This window comes from Cyprinus carpio, chromosome B19 (genome assembly GCF_018340385.1).
Source record: "Cyprinus carpio isolate SPL01 chromosome B19, ASM1834038v1, whole genome shotgun sequence".
Lineage (NCBI taxonomy): Eukaryota > Metazoa > Chordata > Actinopteri > Cypriniformes > Cyprinidae > Cyprinus > Cyprinus carpio.
The window spans coordinates 19,938,886-19,964,899 of record NC_056615.1 but is presented as its reverse complement, the minus strand read 5'-3'; the positions used below and the strand labels follow the sequence as shown (position 1 = coordinate 19,964,899).

General features: G+C 35.4%; 1 protein-coding gene across 7 annotated transcripts in view; it reads right to left on the bottom strand.

Moving 5' to 3' along the window:
• Window positions 1-24,026, bottom strand: part of LOC109111245 (rho guanine nucleotide exchange factor 2-like) — a 45,102-nt gene extending 21,076 nt beyond the window's left edge. For 4 of the 7 annotated variants that reach the window (XM_042745645.1, XM_042745648.1, XM_042745646.1 and 1 more), the window contains exons 1-7: window positions 23,787-24,026; window positions 16,921-16,983; window positions 16,620-16,807; window positions 14,984-15,155; window positions 14,060-14,165; window positions 13,711-13,750; window positions 13,481-13,625 (exon numbers count right to left, since the gene is read on the bottom strand). In XM_042745645.1, the coding sequence (XP_042601579.1) occupies window positions 13,481-13,625; window positions 13,711-13,750; window positions 14,060-14,165; window positions 14,984-15,155; window positions 16,620-16,807; window positions 16,921-16,956 (687 nt within the window). In that variant the 5' untranslated portion in view covers window positions 16,957-16,983; window positions 23,787-24,026. Of the gene's footprint in view, window positions 1-3,432; window positions 3,694-13,480; window positions 13,626-13,710; window positions 13,751-14,059; window positions 14,166-14,983; window positions 15,156-16,619; window positions 16,808-16,920; window positions 16,984-23,786 lie in introns of those variants that run through there. The other 3 variants (XM_042745650.1, XM_042745654.1, XM_042745651.1) reach the window with 2 other exon arrangements.
• Between the last annotated feature and the right edge of the window lie 1,988 nt (window positions 24,027-26,014).

Here is a 26,014-nt window from a genome sequence, read left to right as displayed (position 1 = left end):
CACATTGAATGTCTAGAAGGCCTGTATTCACTGGTAAAAGATTTAATCATGAAAACATACAGCACATTCATGCATGTGAACTGGGTTTCATTGGAAAAGCTAATCTTTGCTAATCAGTGTTTAAGGGAAAGGCAAATGAACCCTATCAGCCACTATAAAAAGTCACTCATGTGGTTTAAGCAAAGAATGTATGATTTACTTCATCTACTTGTGTATCTTTGTTACGCACATGCCTAGTTTGATAAGTTCGCTTGTCCTCTCTTTCACCCTCTGAGGGTCTTTGTGGACACAATCTGCTAATAGGCCAACTGATGTGGCAATTAGTAGAAGCAGGTATTAATCAATATTTTGAATTATACTTTTTATATTTTAGTTCATTTCAGTTTAAGTTTCAGTCATTTTGTTGTTTTGTCATTTTTTATTAGTTGTTAAATATTTCTATTTAGCTTTATTTTTATTTTAGTTTTAGTAATGCTAGTACTACAACTTAAACTTATTTCAGTGTAAACTTGCATTTCTTCAGTTACCAAAGTAAGATTTTTAACTTCTGTTTTTTCATCTGATGTTTATATTTTTTATATCAGCTTTATTTCTATTACCAAAAATTATTTCTAATAGTTTCAATATTAGTTTGCACCCTGCCATCTTTGCACACTGGTACAACATAGAAAGGGTTTGTTTTTAGCTAACCATCTGAGCCGTTTTACATTTTGAGCGTCCACTGGCAAAACATCCTCCATAATATAATGAAATATTCCCCGTTTATATGTTCCTCTCTGCTGCCTTTGACGTCACAGCTCATATACCGACAGGATATTTGCTAGAGTTTAGTTTAAGACTGTGTGCATTCTTGTGGTACCATAAGCCAATCTGTGTTGTCATGAAATCTTTTTCCAGTGGCTCCAAAAACACACTGCAGCTTTAAATTAGGTAAATTTAATAAGTCCGTGCATTAATTTTGCTTAAGTACAAATGCAACTCTGTAAACTCAGTTTAACCCATCAAACATTCTGAGATGTGTACTTCTGCAATGTTCTTCATCATAAAAGATTTGATCAGCAGCTGGTGTTGGTTAATATTCTAGTCAGCATTATTACAGAAGCTCGACTCAGCCCAGGCTGACCCTCTTCCTCTTTTACGTATGTTTTATGATGGGTTCATTTGCTAAAATGAAGGAAAGAGAAAGCTAAACGCCTAGACAAACGATTCTAAAAATGAATTTGAAATGTAAACAGAATTTTTAAGATAAGATGTCTCATATTTTTTCCATTTCCAGACCCTGTTTTGGGATCGCTTCTTCTGAAAATCGGCCTCTCTGTTGACATGCAAAGCAGGAAATAATGAGAGAGCACTTCCTCTTTCTAATCTGCACGATGCATGAGTAAAGGTTGCCATAGGAACACGGACATGTGTTGGAAGTAAGCAACTGAAAATGTATTAAAAACCGGTTAGTGTGTTAGTGTGTGCGTCTGTAGCAGTCCACAACCTGCAGTATATTGCTATCAAATTACCAAATCTAAATTGACCTACTTTGCCCAAAAATCAGCCCTTCCAGGATGTTTCTGCATTGTTTGGTACATGTATGTGCGATCATCTCTGCAGATTTGGGAAGTTGCAATACTTCATGCACACAAACCAAACCATGTGGTAAAATTACACTTTTTTTGTAACTAAACTTAAGTATGACTTTGTATATTACAAACCACAGAAGCACAAATAGGAGCAGCTAACATTTCCAAGTCTGCGTTTATAAAAAATAATGTCAGGCTACTGAAATTTGAGCGTGCAAAAAGAAAACAACCTCTGTGGTCGTAGTTCACTTGAGAGTTGACATTAAATCAAACTTTCTGTACAAAAGCATGAGTGCTATGTGCCCTGAGCAAACTGTTGTTTGAGTTCAGCGAGCTTGTCTAAAGTTTGGTGTCATCTCCCATCAAGGAAATGGGCTGAGACTGGCAGGACTTAACGTCGGTGCTCTAGTTCGAATAGTCCCAGCTCCAGATTTAGTTCAGCCTGCTGTAGCCCGATGGCCTGGATACAGCTGGCCTATGGGGAACCATGACTGATTAGTTGACACTGACATTCCTCGCAAACACTTTTACACAAAAGCAAATTACAATACAGGACAGTAGCAGTTGAGTGATATGGATTCTTTCAAAAGCCAATGTCGACATAAATACTTGGAAAACTGGGGCTAGTTGTCACAGAGAGTGTATGTCAACTGTAAGGTTTGGTTAAAATAAGAAAGACACAATGTACATTTTTGGTATTTTTACAATTTCGTGAAATATTTTTATATTTTTTAGCCTGTTTAATAGCAGGTTCCATGTGACAACTTACCACACATAGTGTGACAACATGTCTCTGTTCTTGGGTTGCTGGTGGACTGGATTTCGCAAATAACACCAGAGACTGCTTATTAATATGCCAAGTGGCCACTGTTAATGGCCAAAAATTGACAAAGACTGGTGGATTATATCAATTTATAAATACTACTGTAGGACTAGAAAACTAGGCCTTGGCCACTGCTCTTGGTTACATTTAAAATGCTTAAATTGATGTTAGACATCAGTTTGACCCCTGACATCATTTAATAGAAGAAGAGTTGGTGAGATGGTGTGTGTGCGTATGTGTATGAGCAATAATACATCTCACTGTTTAAAAAATCTTGCCTTCGGACCTGAACCTGGAATTGATGCTTTAACTGAGAGCTATTTCTATGGCAACCTCTCTTTTGGCTGTCCTTCTCTTGAATTTTTCTCTATGCGCGCACACACACAGTCTGTTGTTCAACATTCCCACTCAGTAACACCTACACAACTCAAACTCGTACTGAAGCTAATAATTGGACAAAAAAAGGTGCACATTCAGTGCCTACAACCCCTTACTCAAGGTGTCTCTATACACCAGAGTTAAGACTGCTCTGAGCAGGCTCTGTGCTGACTTCAAATTGTGTGTAAACATATAAAAGCTGTATTAAAGTCTAACCCAGCTCCAACCCACCTTAACTTCTCAGAAGTAGATCTGATGCTGCTTGGCTTCTGTGCAAATATAAACGCAGCAACTGAGCAGCCTTAAACTTTCTGTGCTGCCTTTGCAACATACCAAAGATGACATCATATTTCCTTGACATTCATATACAACCTCTATGTTAATAGCTGATGTATTTTAATAGTCACAAAACACACTCAGTGCTTTTCTGAAGTAGTCTTTACTGCTTTTGCATTAAAACAATATGTATTATCAAAATACATAAAGTTGTTCTGAAAAAAACTGAATTGACTTACAACATACTTCTCAAACCTAATATTTGAAGAGTCAATATTATAGTCCCTATGAGCGCTAAAATCCCTTATGAACCATGACGAACACATATTAAAGTGAAGCATTCAAACGTCTAAAATGTTATAATTCTTGCGTCGCTGCACTTACCCGCTGACTGATTTCTCTCATCCTCTCCTCGCGAAGTTTCGACAAATCCGCTACTCGAGACATTGCGATATTCTAATCGTCTTTAGTACAACGTAAATCGAATCTTCTTACGGCAAAATGTGTATATCCCATTAATTAAGATAAAAGTTTCCTTTGGCCCCGTTTATGTCTAATAGCAGCGTTTTTAAAAGGCAGGAGACATTCACAGAACTGCGCGGTGCGGTAACTTTGAGGGAAATAAGTCTCTCTCTCTCTCTCTCTCTCTCTCACACACACACACTCTCTCTCTCTCTCTCTCTCTCTCTCTCTCTCTCTCTCTCTCTCTCTCTCTCTCTCACACACACACACACACTCTCTCTCTCTCACTCTCTCTCTCTCACTCTCTCTCCCCTCCCCTTCAGAAAAGCGGTGCTGCCTAGTTCAGGAAGCGCAAGATGACTATATCGCCGACCGCTTACAATCTAGATAACAGCACATCATAATTTTATATGGTGCAATTAAAATGAGGGGTATTTTGTCTCTTATCTTAATGTCGTATTGTAAATATTTCTAAATCAATCAAGGAAAATATACTTTTCATTTATACGTGTAAACGCATTTTCTTTCTTTCTTTCTTTCTTTTATTATTATTATCATTTTTACCAATTAGCCAGAAAAAAGCATTAAATAGTAAACCGCCTTGAGCACAAGTGTTGCAATGTCAACTTAAACTGTAAAACTGACATGTTACCTTTCAGAAGGCATAATTATATCACTACATATTTATAAACCATTTTAGCTTGAGAACGCTATGATGTGTAAAATAATAATAAAAAATACATTAATATCACAAACATTTCTAAACAGAATTATCACCATAATTTTGTGAGTGTACCCATAGAATTAGTAGGCTATTAATATCTGTGGCTATACCAGTCAGTTTAAGTCTATGCAAAATCCAAAAATAAATCTGCATATTAATATTAGGCCTGTCACAAGTTAATATGATGGAAACATCTGTACAATAGATGCTACCATCTGTCATGATGTAATGATGGTACTAAAGCAACAACAGTACAGGGGACTCTCAAACCCGGTCGCTGAACTCCTTCAAACAAACAATGACATCAACTTCAGCACTAACACCTATTCAGCGTTTCTCAGAGAGGACTGTACCACTAGAAGGAAGTAAGACTCATTTTCGGAAAGCTTGTGGTCTGCATAAGCGAGCAAAAAGCACCCTTGAATGAAATCAGACCAATTATACCTTAAATGAAAACAAAACGATGGATAGTTGTTTTATAATGCAAATTAACATTTAATAATAAAGACATTTAGTTACAACATATAACATCTAAATGCTGCAGTATTTGAGTGGCTCTGCACGCACCTCTGCAGATTACCTCTGTGCACCGGGAAAGGCAGAAAATGGTGGCCTTTTTCTTTTGGGAAGAGAGCCGAAGGGAGAGGAGGAGAGATTCTTTTCCCGCCTTGGCCACATCTGTCGCCATGCCAACAGTGTACTTAGACCTTGGCTGGGCTATGAGGGGAGCCTGGAAAGTTTACAGTGGGCAGCAAGGTTTGGGGTTCTTATACCATACAGGCACATTCACAGAAGCACGCAAAAGACTGGTTGAATGCTTTTTCTTTTTTCTTTTTTAAATATGTTGCATGGTTTAAAGCTAGACAAATCTCTCAGCAGATTAAAGCAAGATTAAAGCAGGTCAAATCTTGCAACAGATGTACTGTCCCATCTAGTCATTATGGATTCATCAAACAATACTGACTGTAGCTCAGACGACATAATCTGGTTGTGGAACAGATAAGAGAGTTAGATGAGCAGAGGTCAAGAGTTGTGTGTGTGTGTGTGTGTGCGTGTGTGTGAGTGAGTGTGTGTGTGTGTGTGTGTGTGTGTGTGTGTGTGTGTGTGTGTGTGTGTGTGTGTGTGTGTGTGTGTGTGTGTGTATGTGTGTGTGAGAGTGTGTGTATAAAATATATATATTCGTGCTGTCAAACAATTAATCGCGATTAATCGCATCCAAAATAAGTTTTTGTTTACATAATATATTTATGTGCAGATTGTGCACTGTGTATATTTATGTATATATAGAATGTATATATATAAATACGCACACATACAATAGATAAAAGCTTAAAGCTTAAAGAGTTAGGAATAAGTACGTAAAATTATTTATTTGCCAAACAGCAGTAATTTTCTGTGAATCTACGTCAGTGACAGAAGCTTCCGGGCGAGTGGATTCTCTGCAGCTTTCTCACTGTGACTCTTCAGGATTGTAGCATGTTCTCATTGGTTTACTGGGCTGCGGCTGATTTCATGCGTGAGGTAAACGGTCCGCGAAGCGCTCGCCCAAGTGGAAAAATGTGGGCTCTCGGTTGCTGAAAATCACATTGTGTTTGATGCAAAACCAAAATCTCAAAAACTAAATCAAAAGAAAAAAACGCTGTAAATGTATATTTTTATGTTTTCTAAAGCAAAGTAAATTTTTAAAAAGTCCACTGAAAACAGGTAACTTGTTACATTTATGGTCATAGACAACGTATGTTGAAGATATAGCCTACGTTATTGTCAACATACCTAAGTAGTAAATAATAATTAAAAAAGTTGGCCTATATAAATAAAAAATAATAAAAACATGGCCTATATAAAATTTTAATAATAACTAACATCAGGAAAAGAAAGAAACATAAATCCTTTGAACATTTTAACATTAATATGTTATTGTTCCCTCTGTTTTACGTATGCTCATGTATCTCATGTAGCTTCTCTGATTTTATTGTTGTTTGCAACATTGCAACATTCCTTGGCAATATTTTAAAGATAATTTTTTTATTTTTTTTGGTTTGTTTTTTGTTTGGTTTTTGGTGTGTTTTGGTTTTTATTTTTTTTGAGTGGTGATAAAAAATAATTTAGCAGATGCAGAGACATATAGACTGGGGGAATCCCCCAGTGTCCCCACCCTCTGAATATTAGGTATCATAATGTAACTACATGTAAATGTTATTTGGTGGTTTTTACTAGCATTCTAATAACAATGGATAAACCCGAAACAATAGAAGAAGGATTGGAGATGAATTTCATTTACAAATAAGTAGCAAATGTGCATTCTTTTAAACATGCCACGGTGTTTCTTATTTGTCATCTGTGAACCCTCTTTGAGTGTGTCCTATAAGACGACTGGGGTGTCGGGGGCTGTCTAAACCTTATCACTCAGCATAGGCCTACCCAAAAAAAAAAAAAAAAAAAGTATATGTATATATATATATATATATATATATATATATATATATATATATATATATATATATATATACACACACACACTGTACACACACACACACACATTCTGTGTGTACTCTTTTTATATTAAAGAAATATAAAATACACATTAAAAAATTTATAAATACGCTATTTTATATGATTTTTCATATATAAATATACTATAAATATATATAAATGAAAATACTTGTATTAGCATTGCTTATAATTGAATACCTTGAATTTTATTTAAAAATAAAAATGTTTTGACTGTTACAGAATTATTAATTTAGTTGATTATGCAAGTTAAAATAAATTCTCAAAAACCTTAATGTACTATGCTTGTGGACATTTAGTAAAATGGCGAGTTACATCACCATTCGGCTCTCAAAAAGCCATCCCTCCACCCTTCACCATCACTAATCTGGAAGAAAATGAGTATATGACGTCTCTTTCTGTGAAATCCACTAGCTCTTCAACTTTAAATAGTGAAGCACCATTCGCTCTTTCTCTCTTGCTTGCTCTTTGGTTCACTGTCTCTGAGGAAGGACAGATTGCACTGTGGGCGGACTTCCACACAAGTGTTTCAACACTTCTTCTCCCTCTCCCTCTAACTAACGATTTCTTTAATTTCATGCACACAAGCTTTCTTCCTTGTGCTGGTAATAACAAATGTGTGGCATGGGATTAGTTACGTTCTTTATTAGCAGTCAGATTTCAGCCCCTGCAGCACTCCTGACCAGATCAATAATGATGAATACTCTGTCTTCAGTGAGTATTGGAGGGCTGCCTCTGTACTCGGATAATGCTGATGTTACTGGAGCGGTCTGCTGCAAGCTATGCTAACAAATGCTAATAAGCGAGATGCCACTTCATAATCAGTGCCAGTTCAACAAGTACACTGACTGATCTAATAGGCTGATATTGTTATTCAACATTCATTTGATCTCAGAAAATAATTAATTAATTAAATAAATACGTACATACATACATAAATACTTACATACACGCATACATAAAATTTCATGTTTTAAAATTATATCCCAATTTTTATATCTAAATCTCTAACTTTTGCTATATTTTCTATTATATAATTACTTTCAATGTATTTGAAAATAACAAATAAATTATATTTGAATGTAGCTATTTTTGCCTTTTCACAATTACTTTCAATGTATTTTTTACATGATCTCTAACTTGCTATTTTTTTTTACTTTTTCTTAATTATTTTCAGTTTATTTGTTTGATCAATGCATTTTAATTATACATAATTAATTAATTAATTAATATTTTATTTTTTTTTTTTATTTATATCTTTTTTTTTTTTTTTTTTTTTCATCTTTTATTTTTGCTATTTTTTTCATAATTACTTTCAATGTATTTGAAATAACAAGTAAATTATTTTTGAATGTGGCTATTTTTGCCTTTTCACAATTTCAATGTATCTGGAAAATAGATAAATAAATAAATACAATTTCACTTTTTAAAGTTATATCTCACTTTTTTCACTTTTTCTCTAACTTGCTATTTTTTGCTTTTCTTTATTACTTAGCTTTTTTGAAAAACATATTAAATTGTGCCAGAAATTTCAATATGAACGCAAATATACATTTATACATGCATTTGTTTTTAATGTAATTTAAGTATTTCATCCTATTTTAAGAGAAACATCTAAGTCAAAGTTGATAATTAAACGAAACATAGCTGGATCTCCAAGTTTTCTGATCTAAGAGCAATTAAGTTCCTTTGTGATTTTACATAGCTATAGATTAAATGATCTAAAAAAATAGAGCTCATTTATGTGTTGTATGCATTTTGCATTAATCTGATTTTCTATGAAGCTGATATTTTTTATGTTTTTTGGTGTTAGATGTGGCCATGACTCTACACTGAAATAGATGGATAGAAAGAGAGAGAATGAAAGAGAAAGAGAGAGGGAGCGTTGCTGTGGGTTACCACTCAATAGAGGAGGCTCTCTTCAGAGATGCTTTCTGAGGCAGACAGGAAAATGGGTTTTTCTTTGCGTGTTTATGACAGTAGGAGTTATAGTGAGGACTGTGTGTGTCTGTGTGTTTTTGCAGAGATAATGACCAGGTTCTGGAGGCTGAAGCCCACAAGGCCTGTCATTCAGCACAGATTGTGACACACAACACAACGTGATGCCTTAAGGTGAATGTGCGTGTGTGCACATTTGTATTCATGAGTGTATTTCAAATTTTGACTAAATGAGATGCAGCATCAATTAGATAGAAGTTAGGAAGTTATATTTTGTTCTTGTCACAATGTCAATAAAAAAGCCATTAAAAAAATTCAAAAAATTCTCTACATAGTATGTGTAACATTTACATATACATACATACATACATACATATATATATATATATATACACAAACACACACACACACACACACACATATATATATATATATACATACATTTTTAATGCAAAAATAAAAAATGCATCAATAAATGAAGAAATAAAAATGAAGACAACTTTACCTAATATTTGCACTTATTTTTAAATCTCATTCATCTTTCCATTTCAAAACAGTCTAGATCCCAGTCTATCAGCAGGGGTGTGGTAGGGGCTCCAGCTGACATGTTTCACAGATGTTTGCTCCTTTAGTGGGATTGCCAAACCAGTCCAAAGGCGTTATAACCTCAAAAAAGGCCCTGTGCTCCACCCTACGGGCCCCTCTATGGCTTTATGAGTCTCCCAACAGCTTGGAGTAAACAGTGCAGCAAATGGCCAACAGCGAGGGGAGACACAGATGTTGAAAGATGACTGCCAGTAAAAAATCCTGACAGCAATATTTCAAGAGCAGGTGTCCGTTGCACTCGCTGGGTAATTCCCACTTTATTAAAGGTGGGGTAAGCGATTTTTCAAAAATGCTTTAGAAAACTGATTCGGGCCGACTAGCAAAACAAACTTGCAGCCAATCAGCAGTAAGGGGCGTGTCTACACATGATGTGGAGAAAAGAGCGTTCAGTGCACAGGACGGACATTAGCCGACAGAAAGATAGAGATGACAGATAAAAAAAAAAAGAGGAAAATGTCTGCAGAGCAAAAGAAGGCTCAAGGCAAGAAGTAGGACCTGTGTAAATATTGGATAAATTTTCCAGCGCTGGAGAGAACTCAAAGTCGGAAGGCCTGCGAATGGACTCCGAGGTTGCATTGTTTCTTCTTGATAGGTGAGTAAAACAATGTGTCTGAGACACAACAGTTAAAGTCTGTCTAGACCATAGATATGTATATATATATATATATCTATGGTGTAGACAGAATCACTGATTATAATGAGTTCTATTACGCGCCGTACACGGTGTAACATTGGTTTTGCTTTTTTTCCACAGAACTAATCGTTCCCTGGGTTGCATACTTATGTGTGGGGTGGAGCTATCAAAATAGGGGCGAGACCCTTTTGGGGTAGGGGCGTGTTTGTTTTGGTGATTTCAAACGTCAACATTGGCTACCAGAAATCCCCACCTTTAAATTATTTTATGGCACTGTGGTAATAAAGGAAGATTGTAATGTGTATTGCTTAACGTTTATCTGTTAAGACGTAAATGTAAAGGGGTGCAGAAAAGAGAAAGTATGTGAGTTTATAAGTGGCGGGACAGAAAGAGCAACTAAAGGATACAAGGAAAACAGAGGGGACGGCTGAGAGTTAAAGATAATGGGAGGAGGAAACAGGCCAGACGATAAGATGACTCTGCCAGACTGTTTACTTTGCAGCTAATAATCATCGCACACACACACACACACACACACACACACACACACACACACACACACACACACACACATATCCCTGCACTGTGGTGGTACCACTCAGTAAGAAAGAGCTTTACCACACTATACACGATTACCATATTTATATTTGCTGCATAGCTTTCGCTACAAATAATACGTTTAATAAAAAGATGAAGCCTTACCTTAAAGTTTAAAATCACTTTTAAAAGCTAAAAATGTTGTACAATACAATCAAAATGTTCCCTCTCAATGGTAAATAATTAATACCTAAAGGCTGACAGAGTTAAAAACAAACCCGGTCATGCTGCTTTGAGTTTGTGCCTGCAGTCTGTCCTTTCACAAGCTCCTTCCTTGTGTGTGTATGGGGCCAGATCAGGCTTTAAACAGCTGACTGGACCCGTGTGTGATTGTTTGTGTGTGGGTACGCACATGTAAGCGTCTGGAACTGACAGAGAGAGAGAGAGAAAAGCAGAAAGCGCTTCCAAGGAAGTCTAGTCACATGAACGTCTGTCTGTGCTTCCCAGCTGATCATATGGTTGTGATCTATCAAATTCATAACCATATAATGCAGAAGAACGTTTTAAACAAAACCTCAGACAGCAGTGTGTTACTAATAACACCTATTTAGAGAAAACTTTAGACTGTACTATAAATCTGGTAATGTGGTTTTAAAAAACTATTTAAAAACAAGACGTTGCTATTTAAGCAAACGGTCCAACTTGCTTTACAAAGAAACAGGCTGTCTCATAAAACTCCTCCCGTCTTTTGCTGGACTGTTTGTGTTGGAGCCTGCGGGCCTGGCATGAAAATCATATTCCCTAAAGTGGACGACTAATCACGAGTGCCAATTCTGTCGAAGCTCCCTTAAGATCTAAAAAAGCATGTGTGTGATGTTTAGTGCCATGATGTCATGGAAAGTCCGCCAATTCAAACAGACCTTTAGCTGTGATGATAAGAGTTTAAATGATAACTCAATAAATGTGATGAGTCTTGACCTAACAAGTTTATATTGGTTTGAACTGACACATGGGAAAGTTTACATGAAAACCTATTTCCTTGTCAGGGGAAAAATAAATAAATAAAAAAAAAAAAGGTAATTGCATCTTTCATCCACAACTGTGACTTCATTTCCTCTAATTGCAAATAATAAAAATGCTAATATTTTATATGTGTCTGCAATGTGAAATTGAAAACATAAAATCACATATACACACACATATATATATATATATATATATATATATATATATATATATATATATATATATATATATATATATACACACACACATTCATAATATATATATATATATATATATATATATATATATATATATATATATATATATATATATATATATATATAAAATGTAACGTAAGTGAATAATGACAGTATATAGTGTATATAACAAATGTGACAGTAAACACTACCAAAAAATATCTTTCAGATAAAATCTGTTCTTCTATCCATTATAGAATTATGAAAAAAAATAAACACATACACTATTAAGCAGCACAACGGTTTTCAACTTTGATCATCAAAAATGTTTCTTGATCAGCAAATCAGTATATTAGAATGATTTTTGAAGGGTCATGTGACACCGAAGACTTACGTAATGGCTACTGAAAATTCAGCTTTTTATATACTTTTTTAATACGGTTATTTTAAATTGTAATAATTTTCATAATATTACTGCTATGACTATATTTTCGTTCAAATAAATGAAAAAAAAAACAACAACCTTACTTTTGAATGGTAATGTAGTTAAAAACAAATTCAAATCTTCTAAGTTAACTTTCTCATAATTACTTTTTTATTTTTTACTTTGAAACAGACTTGTAAAGATTTGACAGTCCATGAACATGACAGACACTAATGTGAATAAACGAGGACTTTGATTCACAAGCACTGTGATACTGACTCAAAAACAATGTCATCTTCAGACCTGTCATCACTCGACCATAAAATCCTGCTTCCTCGTGAGTCACAGTAGTGAACTGGGTCAAAGACAGTATTTTGATTGCCATCCATCTTTAAAACAGCTACAAAAGGGGCTTTATTCATTCTGTCATATGAGTTTCACAATAATATTGCATCTCACTCTCCCAATATCATGTTAACTAATGTTGCACAGTACTTTCTGATGGTTCAGTCAGTGTTTCTCAAACCAGCCCATAGATCACGTCAATTAATTGAAACCTGAAGGGATAGTTCACCCCAAAAATTTTGTGGAACATAAAAGACCATATTTTGAGAAATGTCTCAGTTTTTTGTCCATATAATGGAAGTCAATGTTAACCAATACTGTTACCAACATTCTTCAAAATATCTTTTGTGTTCTACAGTCTCTCAAACACAAAAACTGCTGGAACTTTTCTGAATTTAATAAAAGAAATGATTATGGCTTTGATAAGATGTCAAACCTGCCGACTCTGTGGCACTTTCTGAGCCATTTTAGCTGACTACTAAGTGAGTCAGTGTTTGCCAGGCTCCTATGATTCATGACAGGCTGGAATCTGATTCTCAGCACAAACCAAGCTGTGGAATTTCAGCTGGGAGCTTGATAAAAGTATAGAGTGAGTATTATTAGCTTGAGAACCAATAATGATGGCAGAAACTGAAATTTTACAGAGAACAAGTGGAGGAGGGAGACACATTCCCTGCATCCCAATGTGCATACTATCCACCTTATCTGCCCTAAACAGTATTGAAAATGACTAATATCACATAGAATTTAGCATGGATAGTGTGCACATTGGGACGCAGACAGGGTTTTTGCTTAATTATCCAGTTGCCTGTTCAGCAGGATTGTCTCACTCTGCCCTCTGCTGGACTGGAATGGGACTATTGTCCAGTTTCACTACACTGCCCCCTCTCTCTTGAACTAAAACGAGCATTATGCCATATGCAACTGGTAACACTTCACTTCTAATGACAGATTAAAATAACAGCCAACAAAAATTGATACTGGTCATCCACGTAGGTTTACCTTTTGACACAGTAAGCACAGGAGTGGACAGGAAGCTGGCCCCCTACCTTGCTTTTAGCAGTCATCTTGCGCAGGAAGCTCAGTGTTCGCTCCAGACGATTTCCTGAGGCGTCCTCTTTGTTTTTGTGCCCCTCAGCCTTTATTTGCCCTCCATCTATGTCCCAGCCCGGAGAAGCAAACTCGCTGTCTATACTGTAACAGAAATTATAAGTATGGATATTTACAATTGAATATGTTAGGATATTTACAATTAAAACAAGCCAGTACTGAGTCACACCTGTGAGATGATCCTCCAATCTGGTGGTACGAAACACTCTCTAGATCACACCGAACAAGACAAGAAAAATGTTCTCATTGATTTGAGGAAATAGAACTTGGATTGCCCGTGACGTAATGCTGTCTTCTTAATATTGGTTTCAGTTTCAGAGCAACGCAAAATTGTCATAAATAAAGAGTCAGAAACATAGTTGACATAAAATATTTGAACACTTATTTTTAGGGGGGAAACTGTAAAACAAAAATAACATAAAAAAGTCAGAAAAAGAACCACACAGAAAACATAAATGAATGGTTTCATTTGAATTAATTTTTGAACAAGCTGGAAACCCCAAACACACTCAACTGACCATGGCAGTAGGAGCGGGGGCGAGGGGCGGAGCTTCTAGGCATCTGCTGCATCATATACAGGCTGGGGGCGGAGGCACTGCAGCCATGCATCTGATTGGACTGCTCCTGAGGGAGAAATTTACAAAACAGTTATCTAATTAAAATATTTCATATACACTACTGTTCAAAAGTTTGAGGTCAGTATGTTTTTATGCTTTTGAAATAAGTACAGAAATACAGTTAAAAACATGTATTGTGAAATATTATTACAATTTAACTTTTCTATCTTAATATATTTTAATAATCATTATTAACAATAATTAGACATTTATTTCTGTGACGGCTGTGAAGCTGAATTTTCAGCAGCCATTACTCCAGTTTTCAGTGTCACATGATGCTTTAAAAAATCATTCTGATATTCTGATTTGGTGTTCAAGAACCATTTCTTCTTATTATCAATGTCGATAAGAGTTGTTTCTGCTTAATATTTTTGTATAATAGTTTTAATAAAATATTTTTAAAATGATGATACTTGATGGCTGTGAAAGCCATTTATTTGAATCTATCTGAAATTATTTGAAAAGACTGTTATATTGTTACAAAAAAATGCCATTTTTGACAAATTTAACGCACCATTGTAGTATTTAAGCATAAAATTTTGTCTAAATGTATTGGAATCCACTGTAAGTGAACGTTCGATATTGTGCGGTTTGCATAGTAAGAGTTATTTTGCTGAACATAAAGTGCATTTCACATTTCCATTGAATAAGGTACAAAAATAGAAGCTGAAACTCTTCATTTTGTTGTTTTTCCACTTTTCCAATACATGATCAGTGAATTAACTGCTCCATCTCGATCTCAGGAGGCTTAGAAGGTGGCTACTAACTGTAAGTATACAGTACATAATAATGCAGCTCACAGAAGCTCTGTGTGCATGTTCTAACCTCCAGCGCTGATTGATGATGTTCCTGATGCTCTGCTCCAACTTCCTCTTCGGTAAGTGACGTCAGGGAAGCTTGAGTGACAGACCTGCGGGCTTCTCGAGCTCTTTTTGACCTCAATGCACCGTTTATCACTAAGGAAATCTCATCCAGATCCAGATCTTCAAGACTCACACTAAGAAGAGAGAGAATGAACATTAAATTTACATACATTGTTACTGCATCTGCAATAATATAAACAAACCTACACATATGTAAACACAAATATATACAAAATCATAATATTATACATTTAAAAATTTCTATCTCACTCTTTCCTCTTCCGTTGGATGATTTTAAGTCGACATCTTTAACGCGAACCTAAAAATGACCCACGCTGCAGTGTAATGTTAGATCCTTACTGGAGAGACCTATGTATTTCTGTGTGTTGTTATCTATGGGTGTGTTTCTCTCTGTCTCCTCACTGAGTACATTGGCACTGGCTGGTGGTGATCTCACAATAATAGTCCACAGAGAGTGACACAGTAGAGGCCCTATATCAGGACAGCCATGGACGAATGTGTGTGAGAGAGAAAGAGTAATACAGCACAGCGTGGAATAAGAATAAAAGCACATACCAGGAAGCCTATATATACACATGCATTTTGTTATAAATTAAAATGATCCATTAGTTAATTTATATATAGTGCAATTCTGATGCAACAAGTGCATCCTGAAAGACTACTGCAGCAAAAAAATTATAATAATAATTAAAGAAAAACTACAATAAAATGGTAAAAAAAAAAAAACTTAATGGTAATAAAAATAATAACATATAACAAAATATGCTGTAAAAATCATATTCTACAGGGTTAACCATTGATTTCGGTGAGTACAAGTAGATAATTTAGCTTGTGTGGGTTTGCTGACAAAAACGTAAAAAAGTTATATTACACGATTTAAAAATTTGGGGTCACTATGATTTTGTTTTTGAAGAAATTTATACTTTTACTCAACAAGGATTCATTAAACTGTACAAAAAAAATAGTAAAGAGATTTATAAATTTACAAATGACTTGTATCTCATATAAATGCTGTTTTTTTCTGTTCATTAAAGAATTCTAAAAATGCATCAGGTTTCCCACAAAAATTGTTCAACACTGATAATAATGTGAAATGTTACCTGAGCAACAAATCAGCATATTATAATTATTTCTGAAGGATCATGCAACACTGAAGACTGGAGTAATGGCTTCTGAAAATTCAGAAGAATTTTTGTTTTGATTGATTTTAGGAAATATTCTAATATTCTGAGATACTGGATTTTTGACTTTCATGAACTGAAAGCTCTAATCATCAAAATTAAAAACAAAAAAACTTTTGAAATGTTTTACTTTACATGTAATGAATCTGGAATATATGAGCGTTTCACTTTTTGAAATAAGTTACAAAAAATTACATTTTTCATGATATTCAAATTTTCTTGAGATGCACCTGTATATCTGAAACTACACACAAATTATATAAAGTTCAGTCATCATGATAATACATGCCAGTACAGATAAAGGGAAATTAGCCACAATTTCCAGTTTTTTTAAATTAAGGTAGAGAACACTTGGACCATTATAAAGTGTCACTGAGGTTAAATGTGTTTTTTTACCTGCGTGTGTCATTGGGTGGATATCCCTGTGCCACAGCTCCAGGTTCCCAGCTGTGTCTCCTCCAGGGGTCGAGCTGAGTCAGGTGACGAGTGGCAGGGGGCCGTAAGGTCACAACCGGTGGAGAGCAGTAAGGAGGTGAGAATGAGGAACCAACAGGACGAGGAGAGAGAGGAGGAGTGCTCGACATCTGGATGTAATGAGTGAGAGTCAGAACAAACAGATAATCCTAAATTATTGGCACATAATTGGTACACATATGGTTCTTTACTCAGACAGACACACATATGCACAAAATCATACCGTGTCCATAAAATGAGGCAGCTCCTCAGGGCCCATACTCAGATTATAGCTTCACTGCTCCCCCTACAGATCAAAATATGACATTACTATTTCTGAAAAAGGTGCTTGGGTAAATGGTTAAAAAATTTAAATCATAATAGAAGTTATATCCATTACATCTGTTACATATCCAAACCACCACTAAAGAATGGCAAAAAGTCAAAATTGTGTGTATATACTGAAAGTGTGTGCATAAAGTTGGAATAAACTAATTATCTGATTTTATACACACATTGTAAATGCTCAAGGAATGGTGCTGTATCCAATTATGCCATTGGATAGTATATTTTTTACTTCTAAAAATATGTATATTGCTCAATTACTTCAATGTTCTACTTTTTTGTTTGTAGTTAATAGTATACTTCAAGTTTTCAAAACTGTAGCATGACTACTTCAAATTATGAATAACTTTTCAGTTTCAAAGTAGCTTCCCCAACACTGATACCAGTGCACTATATGGTTGCTAAGGTTTGCTGATTAGTTTTTACCACATTGTTATCCAGTTTCTAAGGTGTGCTAGATGCTAGGTGGCTGATTTCAAGCAAAAAGTCAAAAGAGCCCACCCTTAAGCCACTAGATATGAGTCAGGTCTCTCCTACAGTGTAACTCTATGCAGTTTTATCTGGTGTATTTATCATCTGCCAGATGAAAATCTTTCCAGATGAAAGTCCGTTCTTGCCGTAAGGTGCTTATTTAACCCGATGTGACCCTTAAAAATTACTATTATTGGTGTTACCTAACATACTCAGATTATTCAGTCATATAAAATATTTTTGACTATCATAAAACCAGCTAATTAGATGTTGCCAGTATTTCCAGCATATGTGTAACTTTTTTTGCAGTGTAAATAAGCCTGGTATCTGATATCATATTACAATTCAGTTTACAACCGCAATAAAAGTCCAGCACAGGAGAGAATTCATCCCATCATAAAAGCAAGAAAAATTTCACAATTCATAAAAAAATGAAGGCGTTTATGGAAAGTGCGTGATGGGCTGGGAACAGCTTTGGTGAATATTTTCACTCCAAGAGTCTGTTTATCTCTCATTTTACCTCCCTCTTGCTTTCTTCCCCTCGGTCTCTATGGTTATCGTTTATTACATAACACTGTTTCGAAATCGTCTGGAGTGGTTCCGCTTCCATCCTTTTCTTTATTTCTATTCTAATAGGAATGCATTGTGAAGCACACATATAAAACCATTTCCTCTCAAGTAAATGGCTTCTGTCCCTCTCTAGTGTTCCTGTTTGCAGCAAACATTAAAAGTGAGTAATGCTCTGCAAATAATTTGTCCATGAATGCACACGTCACAAAGACACAGTCTGCCAACAGGCTGAGATAAGGCTGTTACCACCTGTTCCACACCTTTGTGTGCAAGCATGTACAATGAGAGAAAGTGAACGGACTGTAGAAAGGAGAATGTAGAGGCTGGGACTGTAGCGATCGAAGAGGTCAAAGTTCATTGTTTTGTTTCCTAACAACAAAACTGTCATTGCACTGTATGTAATGCTTATCAAACATGAATCTTTGTTCTTAAACACAGTATGTTTCTACTGTCTTGTGCCATTTTTTAAAAACCTGTCATTTATTCAAACTCATGTTGTTCTAAATCAGCGGTTCTCAATTCCAGTCCTCGTGCCCCCCAGCTCTGCATATTTTGCATGTCTCTCTTTGTAAACACACCTGATTCAGATAATCAGGTTGTTAGAAGTGAGCTCCATGCATGTTCACACAGTGTTCATTGCTCCCTACTCCCTGAGGAGGGGAAATCTGTTGAAGTTTACTTCACTTCAGAACATTCATTCATGGATTTGTGCTGCGCAACACCTTCACACACGGACAAGTGTGACAATTTACAATTTAAAGTGACGTCTCGCCCACTTTAATGCCCTTTGAATGCTACATATACATTTGCTTCGAACTGGAATCATGGCACAATATCCTGTGATGTCCACTTTGCAGGGCACTTACGTTCGAATCGAAACAAACATCTGAAGCCACAAGAGAAACATACAAAATGTGCAGAGCAGGGGGGCGGAGGACTGGAATTGAGAACCGCTGTTCTAAATCAAAGGGCTGTATGTGGCAAACTTCAAAAAGGAAACAAAAGCCATATAAAATGATCTTAAAAGTGGTCCATACAACTTGTGGACTATATTAAAGTCATAATTTACTGACAATCTTCTGGGCAGTTCCACTGAAACTGGAGCCAATAAGTTGGAGTCAATAATTTCAACCTCATGAACCGCATCAATTCAATTCATGAACAAATCATTTGTATTTTGTGAAATGGATCAACTGATTCATTGAATAAACATGTGATCTGATTCAAAAGATCTGATTCAAGACAACAGAAGAAAATGTTAGTGGAAAATCTTGTTTATCCAGGATGCCTAAAGTTTTTTTTTTCTGCAGATCACGAGTCACAAATATGCAAGGACAAAATCACTATATAATTACATTTGTCATAGGAAAAAATACATATTTATTAATTAAAATAATGGAATAAAATACAGTTTTGATATTCTGGCTGCTAAATTTTGACCTTTGGCAGGTGTGGCATTATTTTGGACTCTATATACATCTGCTCGACACAGATGTCATAGCTTTTAAAATTCCACAAGATCATCACAAGATTACTGATAATACCATAATCACATTATGTCACCATGAAGGCAGCCAACGCCTTTTTCCTCCAGATACACAAGAACAGCAACTTTCTGTCTTTCATACACCCTCCGACCCCTCCTTCTTAGTCTTTTACTCCTCCACCTCTCCTGGGCCTCTTTTCTAATCCTCTTGCTATACATTTACTCTTTTGCCCATCTTCCACCTACTCTATCACCACCCTAACTTTAGAGTCTAGCCCCAAACAATGGATAGATCAAATTTCCTCCTGATTCATTGATCAACAGAGGTGTAGAAGTGGACGGTGGATTTTTACTGAACATATCAGATGTCTTTAAAGGTGAAGTGTGAGATTTCTGCACTGCTAACCCTGCAATGGCATGGCTTAAAGAATAATGACTGTTTTTAGTCAGGTTTCCTGAACACTTCAGTCCATCTGCCATTGGTCAAATAAACAAATAGTCTGCCTCAAATACCACTGGTTGAATGCTTTTAGCTTATATGGCTTAACCTTATGAACTTGGATGTAATTAGGGTTGTGGGGATTTGATGACAAAAACATTTGGCTATATTATACAATTTTTATTATAAGTTTTTTTTTTTTTTTGGAAGAAATTAATTTATTCAGAAATGATACTTTAATTTGATCAAAAAACACTTAAATCATCCTGAACATAATTATCACAGTTTGCTCAACTGTTTTCACCATTGATAATAAACATGTTTTCTTATAAATATTGGAATGATTTTTGAAGGATCATGTGACACTGAAGACTGGAGTAATGGCTGCTGAAAATTCAGCTTTGCCATCACAAAAACAAATTACATGAAAAAAAAAACACTTAGAATTTGATTAGTATAAATTTAATAATTTATTTCATATTTTTTACTGCAGTTGTGATTGAATGTAGCCTTGTATTTTTATTTATATTTAGATTGTTTCAATATTTTGCAGTATTACACTGTATTTTCATTTTAAGTTACATCACTTCATTTATTTAATTTATTTAAAAATAGTTGGCACCGATAGCCTCGTAGGCAGTGCGCTGACATGTAGCGCCGTTGCACTAGGGGCGTCTCTCTCACTCCCATTTTGCTTCCTGTCATTATACTATCCTATCAAAATAAAGGCATAAAATGCCAAAAATAAATCTCTAAAAAGACATTAAAATAAAAAAGAATTATTATTAGTAGTAGTAGTAGAAGAAGAAGATGCATTATTTCATGTTAGTAGTATTGTTGACAAATGACCTTAAGTTCAAAAGTAAGAAGTTTTGTTGTGATGGCTGAAAGGCAACAACTTTCTTTCCAAGCTTTCTTTTAAATGTCCTGTGATTTTCTTACAGCCTATGTTTTGATATTCCCCTCCCTTCTTTCATAATCTATTGATGTCATGTTCACACTGGGTCCCTCTCCCAAAGAGCAAACATGCCGGACAATAGGAGAAAGTACAGTGTACAATGAGTGAAGTACAGGTCGGCAGCTGCGTGTGAGTGTGTTTACATACGCATGTGTTTGAGTGTGTGGTGATTGCAGGTGCATCACTGGCACACTGCATTCAGTTCATGACTCACCCGATGGTTGTTACCATTAGCAACTGGATTAGCATCCAAAACAGAGGAAAATGCACTTTTGACATTTCAGTGGAGCCTCTGAGTTTTACTGCAGAATTCATTTTGTGATCTGGGCCATTAAAGAAGCCAATGCACCTTACAATTTTAAAGTGACAGTTCACCAGGAAAATTCAAACTGTAATTTAGTACTCACTCATTTTGTTTCTAACCTGTATGACTTTTTTCTTCTAAAAGAAATATGTTTTTAAGAATGTTCACGCTGCTCTATTTTAAAGGGATAGTCCACCCAAAAATTAAATTTCTCTCATCATTCATTCACCCTCATGTCATTACAAACCTCTATTGTTTATATTAAAGATAAAGTATTAATTAAAGGGATAGTCCAGCCAAAAATAAAATTCTAACCCTTATGTCATTCCAAACCTGTATGACTTGATTTCTTCTGTGGAACACGAAAGATATGAAGAAGAATGTTGGTAATCAAGCAGTTTCAGGTTTTGTTTAGTTTCGTTTATATTAAAGTCAATGGGATCAAGCTGTTTGGTCACAAACAGTCTTTAAAATATCTTCTTGTGTGTTCCACAGAAAAAAGGAAGTCATACAATTTTGGAAAGACAGAATTTTCATTTTTGGGTAGACTATAACCTTTTAAATACACATTTAATCTTTAATATAAACAATAGGAGGAAAAATAGTTTAGAACAGTGCTTCCCAAACCTGTCCTGGAGGACCCCCTGCCCTGCACATTTTGTATGTCTCCCTAATGTGTCACTAATAAGACACTTCTTGCAGTCTCTACTAATGAGCTGATGAGTGGAATCAGGTGTGTTAGATAAGAGAGACATACAAAAGTTGCAGGGCACGGGGGCCTCCAGAACAGGTTTGGGAAGCACTGGTTTAGAAGAACCTTGTTTCTTTCTTTTTCCTTGTGCCCTCTCACTTCCAAGAAGTCTACCCCCCTCACCACCTTGTGTGCTGTCAGTCACCAAAGTGACTATAAACATGCCCTCCACCCCCTCCCATTTGTCCCCCCAATTCTATTTATCCCCTCTTCCTTTTCTTATTCGCTGTGAAGAAGGCCGCATGTATTCTCAGAGGGGGGTTCTGACTAACACAGGACTCTTTAGCATGCTGAATAGCTCTTACTAATGACTAGATCTCTGTTTGCCGAGGTTAAGAGGTTTCCTGTCACGGCAGACTTTGATCAACTCAAGATTAACCAATGAAAAGCACTTCAAGTTCTCAAATATATAGAGTAGATAATGTTTAAATAATCTTTAGAATCATTGTAAAATCATTAGACCAAGAAACTCTAAAAGGTCAAAAGATCAAAAGCAATGACACTTGAATGCAGGGTATGACCTCGCTTTAAACGCTTCTTTGTAAGAAATCAATGCATTTGCAATCAGATCAACTGTTTCTGAGAATCTCAGGTCTGATCTGTAGATCAGCAAAATAAAATGGAACTGATTTAAAGTTACAGAGTTCCAAGAAAGCATTCCCATCATTTTTGCAGCATGAAATAATGAGAGGTTCCTTGTTTACGACACATTGACTTCTGTGGTACTTCCCCCCATGTAATGACGCAGTTAACAACAACAACTGTGCCATTAACACACTTCAGACTCAGGCCACACACATTCACTGGGTTCGCTGACCTCTGTTTAATCGTTTCTTATTTTGTTATTGCCATATATGCCATTTCATTACTATTTATAGGTCAGTATCACTATTTTTTATTTTTTTATTTAAAATAAATAATAATAATAATAATAGTAAACTGTAAAAATAAATAATTTGACTAAATACAAATATTTAAATTAATTATTACAATATAAATAACATTTATCTTAAAATAATTTTGAATTTTTTTATAAGCTATATATGAACACTAATTTAAGATGCCTATGTATTATTTAATGCTGTATAAACGGACCTTTGATGTTATACATTCATCTGTCACTTTCCCCATCTCCACCGCAAAAAGATCCTGATCCTACTTAGTATGATCTTTTCTGTGTCAGTTTCACCCCTAACCTCTGCTTTCCCTGGTCCAATCCTCTTTGCTCATTCTCTCTCCATGAAGTCATGTTTTTAAACAGAAGTCCATAGGTAAGAAAACCAGCAGGCCCTCACAAAGGTCTCAGGTAGCACAGGGGCCCCTGGAGATTACAGATATAGGGCCGGACACAAAGAGCTTTCTTTCGCACACTCAGCTGCACATTCTCAACATCCAAACAGCATTTCCTGCTCCTAATCCTTTTCTTTACTCTTAACTGCTGTCTTTGTTTACAGAATGAATACAGAACCGGTAACGCGCACGCAAGAACACGCACAATTAAGTATTTAACCACATAAGGGATGAATAAACATTTTAACATTCTGAAATTTTGAAAGACTCTTAAAAAAATAAAAACACTGTATGAATGCAGGAAATGTACATTTCCTTGTCCGTTTATTGACATTTAAAAGTCGCTGAACAAGTAATGGGTCTTGTTAAAAGACTTAACCGGTGTTATATAGCCTAGCATCTTTCTTTGTCTTTTCTTTATTTTTCATATACCATACAGTCTCAAAGTGTGTTCCCACTTAATAAAAACAGTGTGTAATAACTTTTAGTAACGTACCTGTCCGCTGAGATGTTCTGTTTATATTCTATATTCAGTTTAATCCAGACAGACGCTCCTCGAGGTTTACTTTGTCTTCAAAAACATTAAAAATCCTCTTGGTGTGTTCATTTTATCGGAGCGGCGTAGACCAGATGGTTTCCGAGACGTTTTCACTCATGACATTGCCGGACAAACTCCGGTAAAGTAAATCATCATGCGCTCGTTCACCGGGAATTACTGCGCTCGCTCTCGCGGCCTCTGCTCTGGCCAGCGCCGTCGCCACGCCCACATTGGTGACGACACCACAGGCCCAGGTGTTCTTCTGTGGGACTGCATTTATGGACACGTAATTTAGACAGCACACTCCACGTGTGTGTTTAAAACAGTGAAGAAAAAATTAGTTCTTGCTAATGGGGTTAATAAAGAATACACATCTAATAATTGGTCAGTAATAGAGCTTATGTCATGGTTCCTATACATTGTTAGACCAATGAATTTTCCTGACTTTTTTAAACAATTGTGAAGAGCTACTTAAGTTTATTATTATTATCGTTGTGGCTGTTTTTGATTTGTCAGTTTATGAATTAATTTTCCTGCTCTGGCCATCACACTTTTGAAATTCCCTGATATTTCCAGGCTTTCCATGATGATTGTAAACCAAAATGATGATGTGTTAAAACAAAATTGATCAGACATATTAATGGACAAACTGCTTTTAATTTACACCAAGCAGTATCAAACAAACCAAGGACACACATTAAACTAACAAGTTGTATAGGAATAACTGCATGCACCAAATTGCTTAATTTCTTTCATAACTAAGACAATAGTATCAAATGATATATAAAAAAAACAAATACGCACCAAATCAGTGTTCACAATTACACAGACGCAAATGAGACACACAAATACTGCATAGGAAAACTCGATGCGAACACTTCTTCAGAAGAATTCTCACTCACTAATCTGAAAAGCTGCATTTAAAAACATAAATAAACGTAAAAAACAACAACAAAAAATGGTACTGATACAAACAGTGGTCTGTTGACATATTTGATACATTAAATTGTGATGTTAGGCCTACATAATATTACAGGAATTACAACCCTCAGGCAAATGTTACATAATAGAAGACAGCAACATTCTTGCAAGTCAGGTATAGTATACAAAATATATAATGACAACAATATATAATATTAATTTGTGCGATATTCATATTACAAGTTCTATGGGCAAGAGTGTAAAATGTTAAAAAGAATGGTAAAATGTTGTAATGTTTGGATAATGGAAGACTTCTCAAACTAAACAGTGACTTTAAATCTACAAGGAAGACCAGTAAAGACTAGTTTAACTTAATATAGTTTAACATAGACACTGAAAGTAAAGGCAACAATTAGTGTCTAGAATAATTCACGCAGCATTTCATAAAGCTCAACACTGCATGACACCATTCAAATACATTTAAAGTGGCTCTTCACTTGAAATCTCTGTTGATTAAACTTGATGAGGAAAGTCAATACGTTGTAAAACTGTTAACTGCTTTATATGTCAAACACGATTTATAACAGCCGTATATATCTGTCATAAATGAATATTGTTGTTCAGACTAGATATTAAACTCGCACTCTTTTAATATTTCAACTATTATTCAGCGATACAGAGATAAATGCAACTGGCTGAATCTCACTATGGTATCAGTGAAGGGAATAAGGTTTGGCCTCTGGTAGTCTAATTCAGGACAGAAAATGTATTGGTCTAGATCATATTTTTGAGAAAATATGTATTTTAAGGCACTCAGCCCAAAAGTCCTCCCTTATAATTGTTTTGCTTGTTTTTCTTGAAGTACATTAAACTATGACCCCGTTTACACCTGGTTTTAAGATCCGTCTCGGCTGATTTAATCACATGTTGTCAGTCTTTAATGGGATTCAAAATGTTTCATGATCAGTTTACTCAAACCACATTCAGAGGTAGTCAGAAATGCATGTGACCATGTTGAATTTGTAGTGTAATGTAAAAAGACTGCCTACTCAGTGTATTTCTAAATAATTTGCATTTTTTTATTATTATTATTTATTTTAAATTTGAACATTTTTAAATAACAAAGTGATGTATATTGTCAGAGACCTTCATTTGAACACCTATTACAAGCTGCTTAAATGTATTTGAGCTAGATGTTAGTACCAAGTATAAACGGGGCTTTAATATATTAGAAAAAATATTCAAACTAGTGCAACGATTAATAA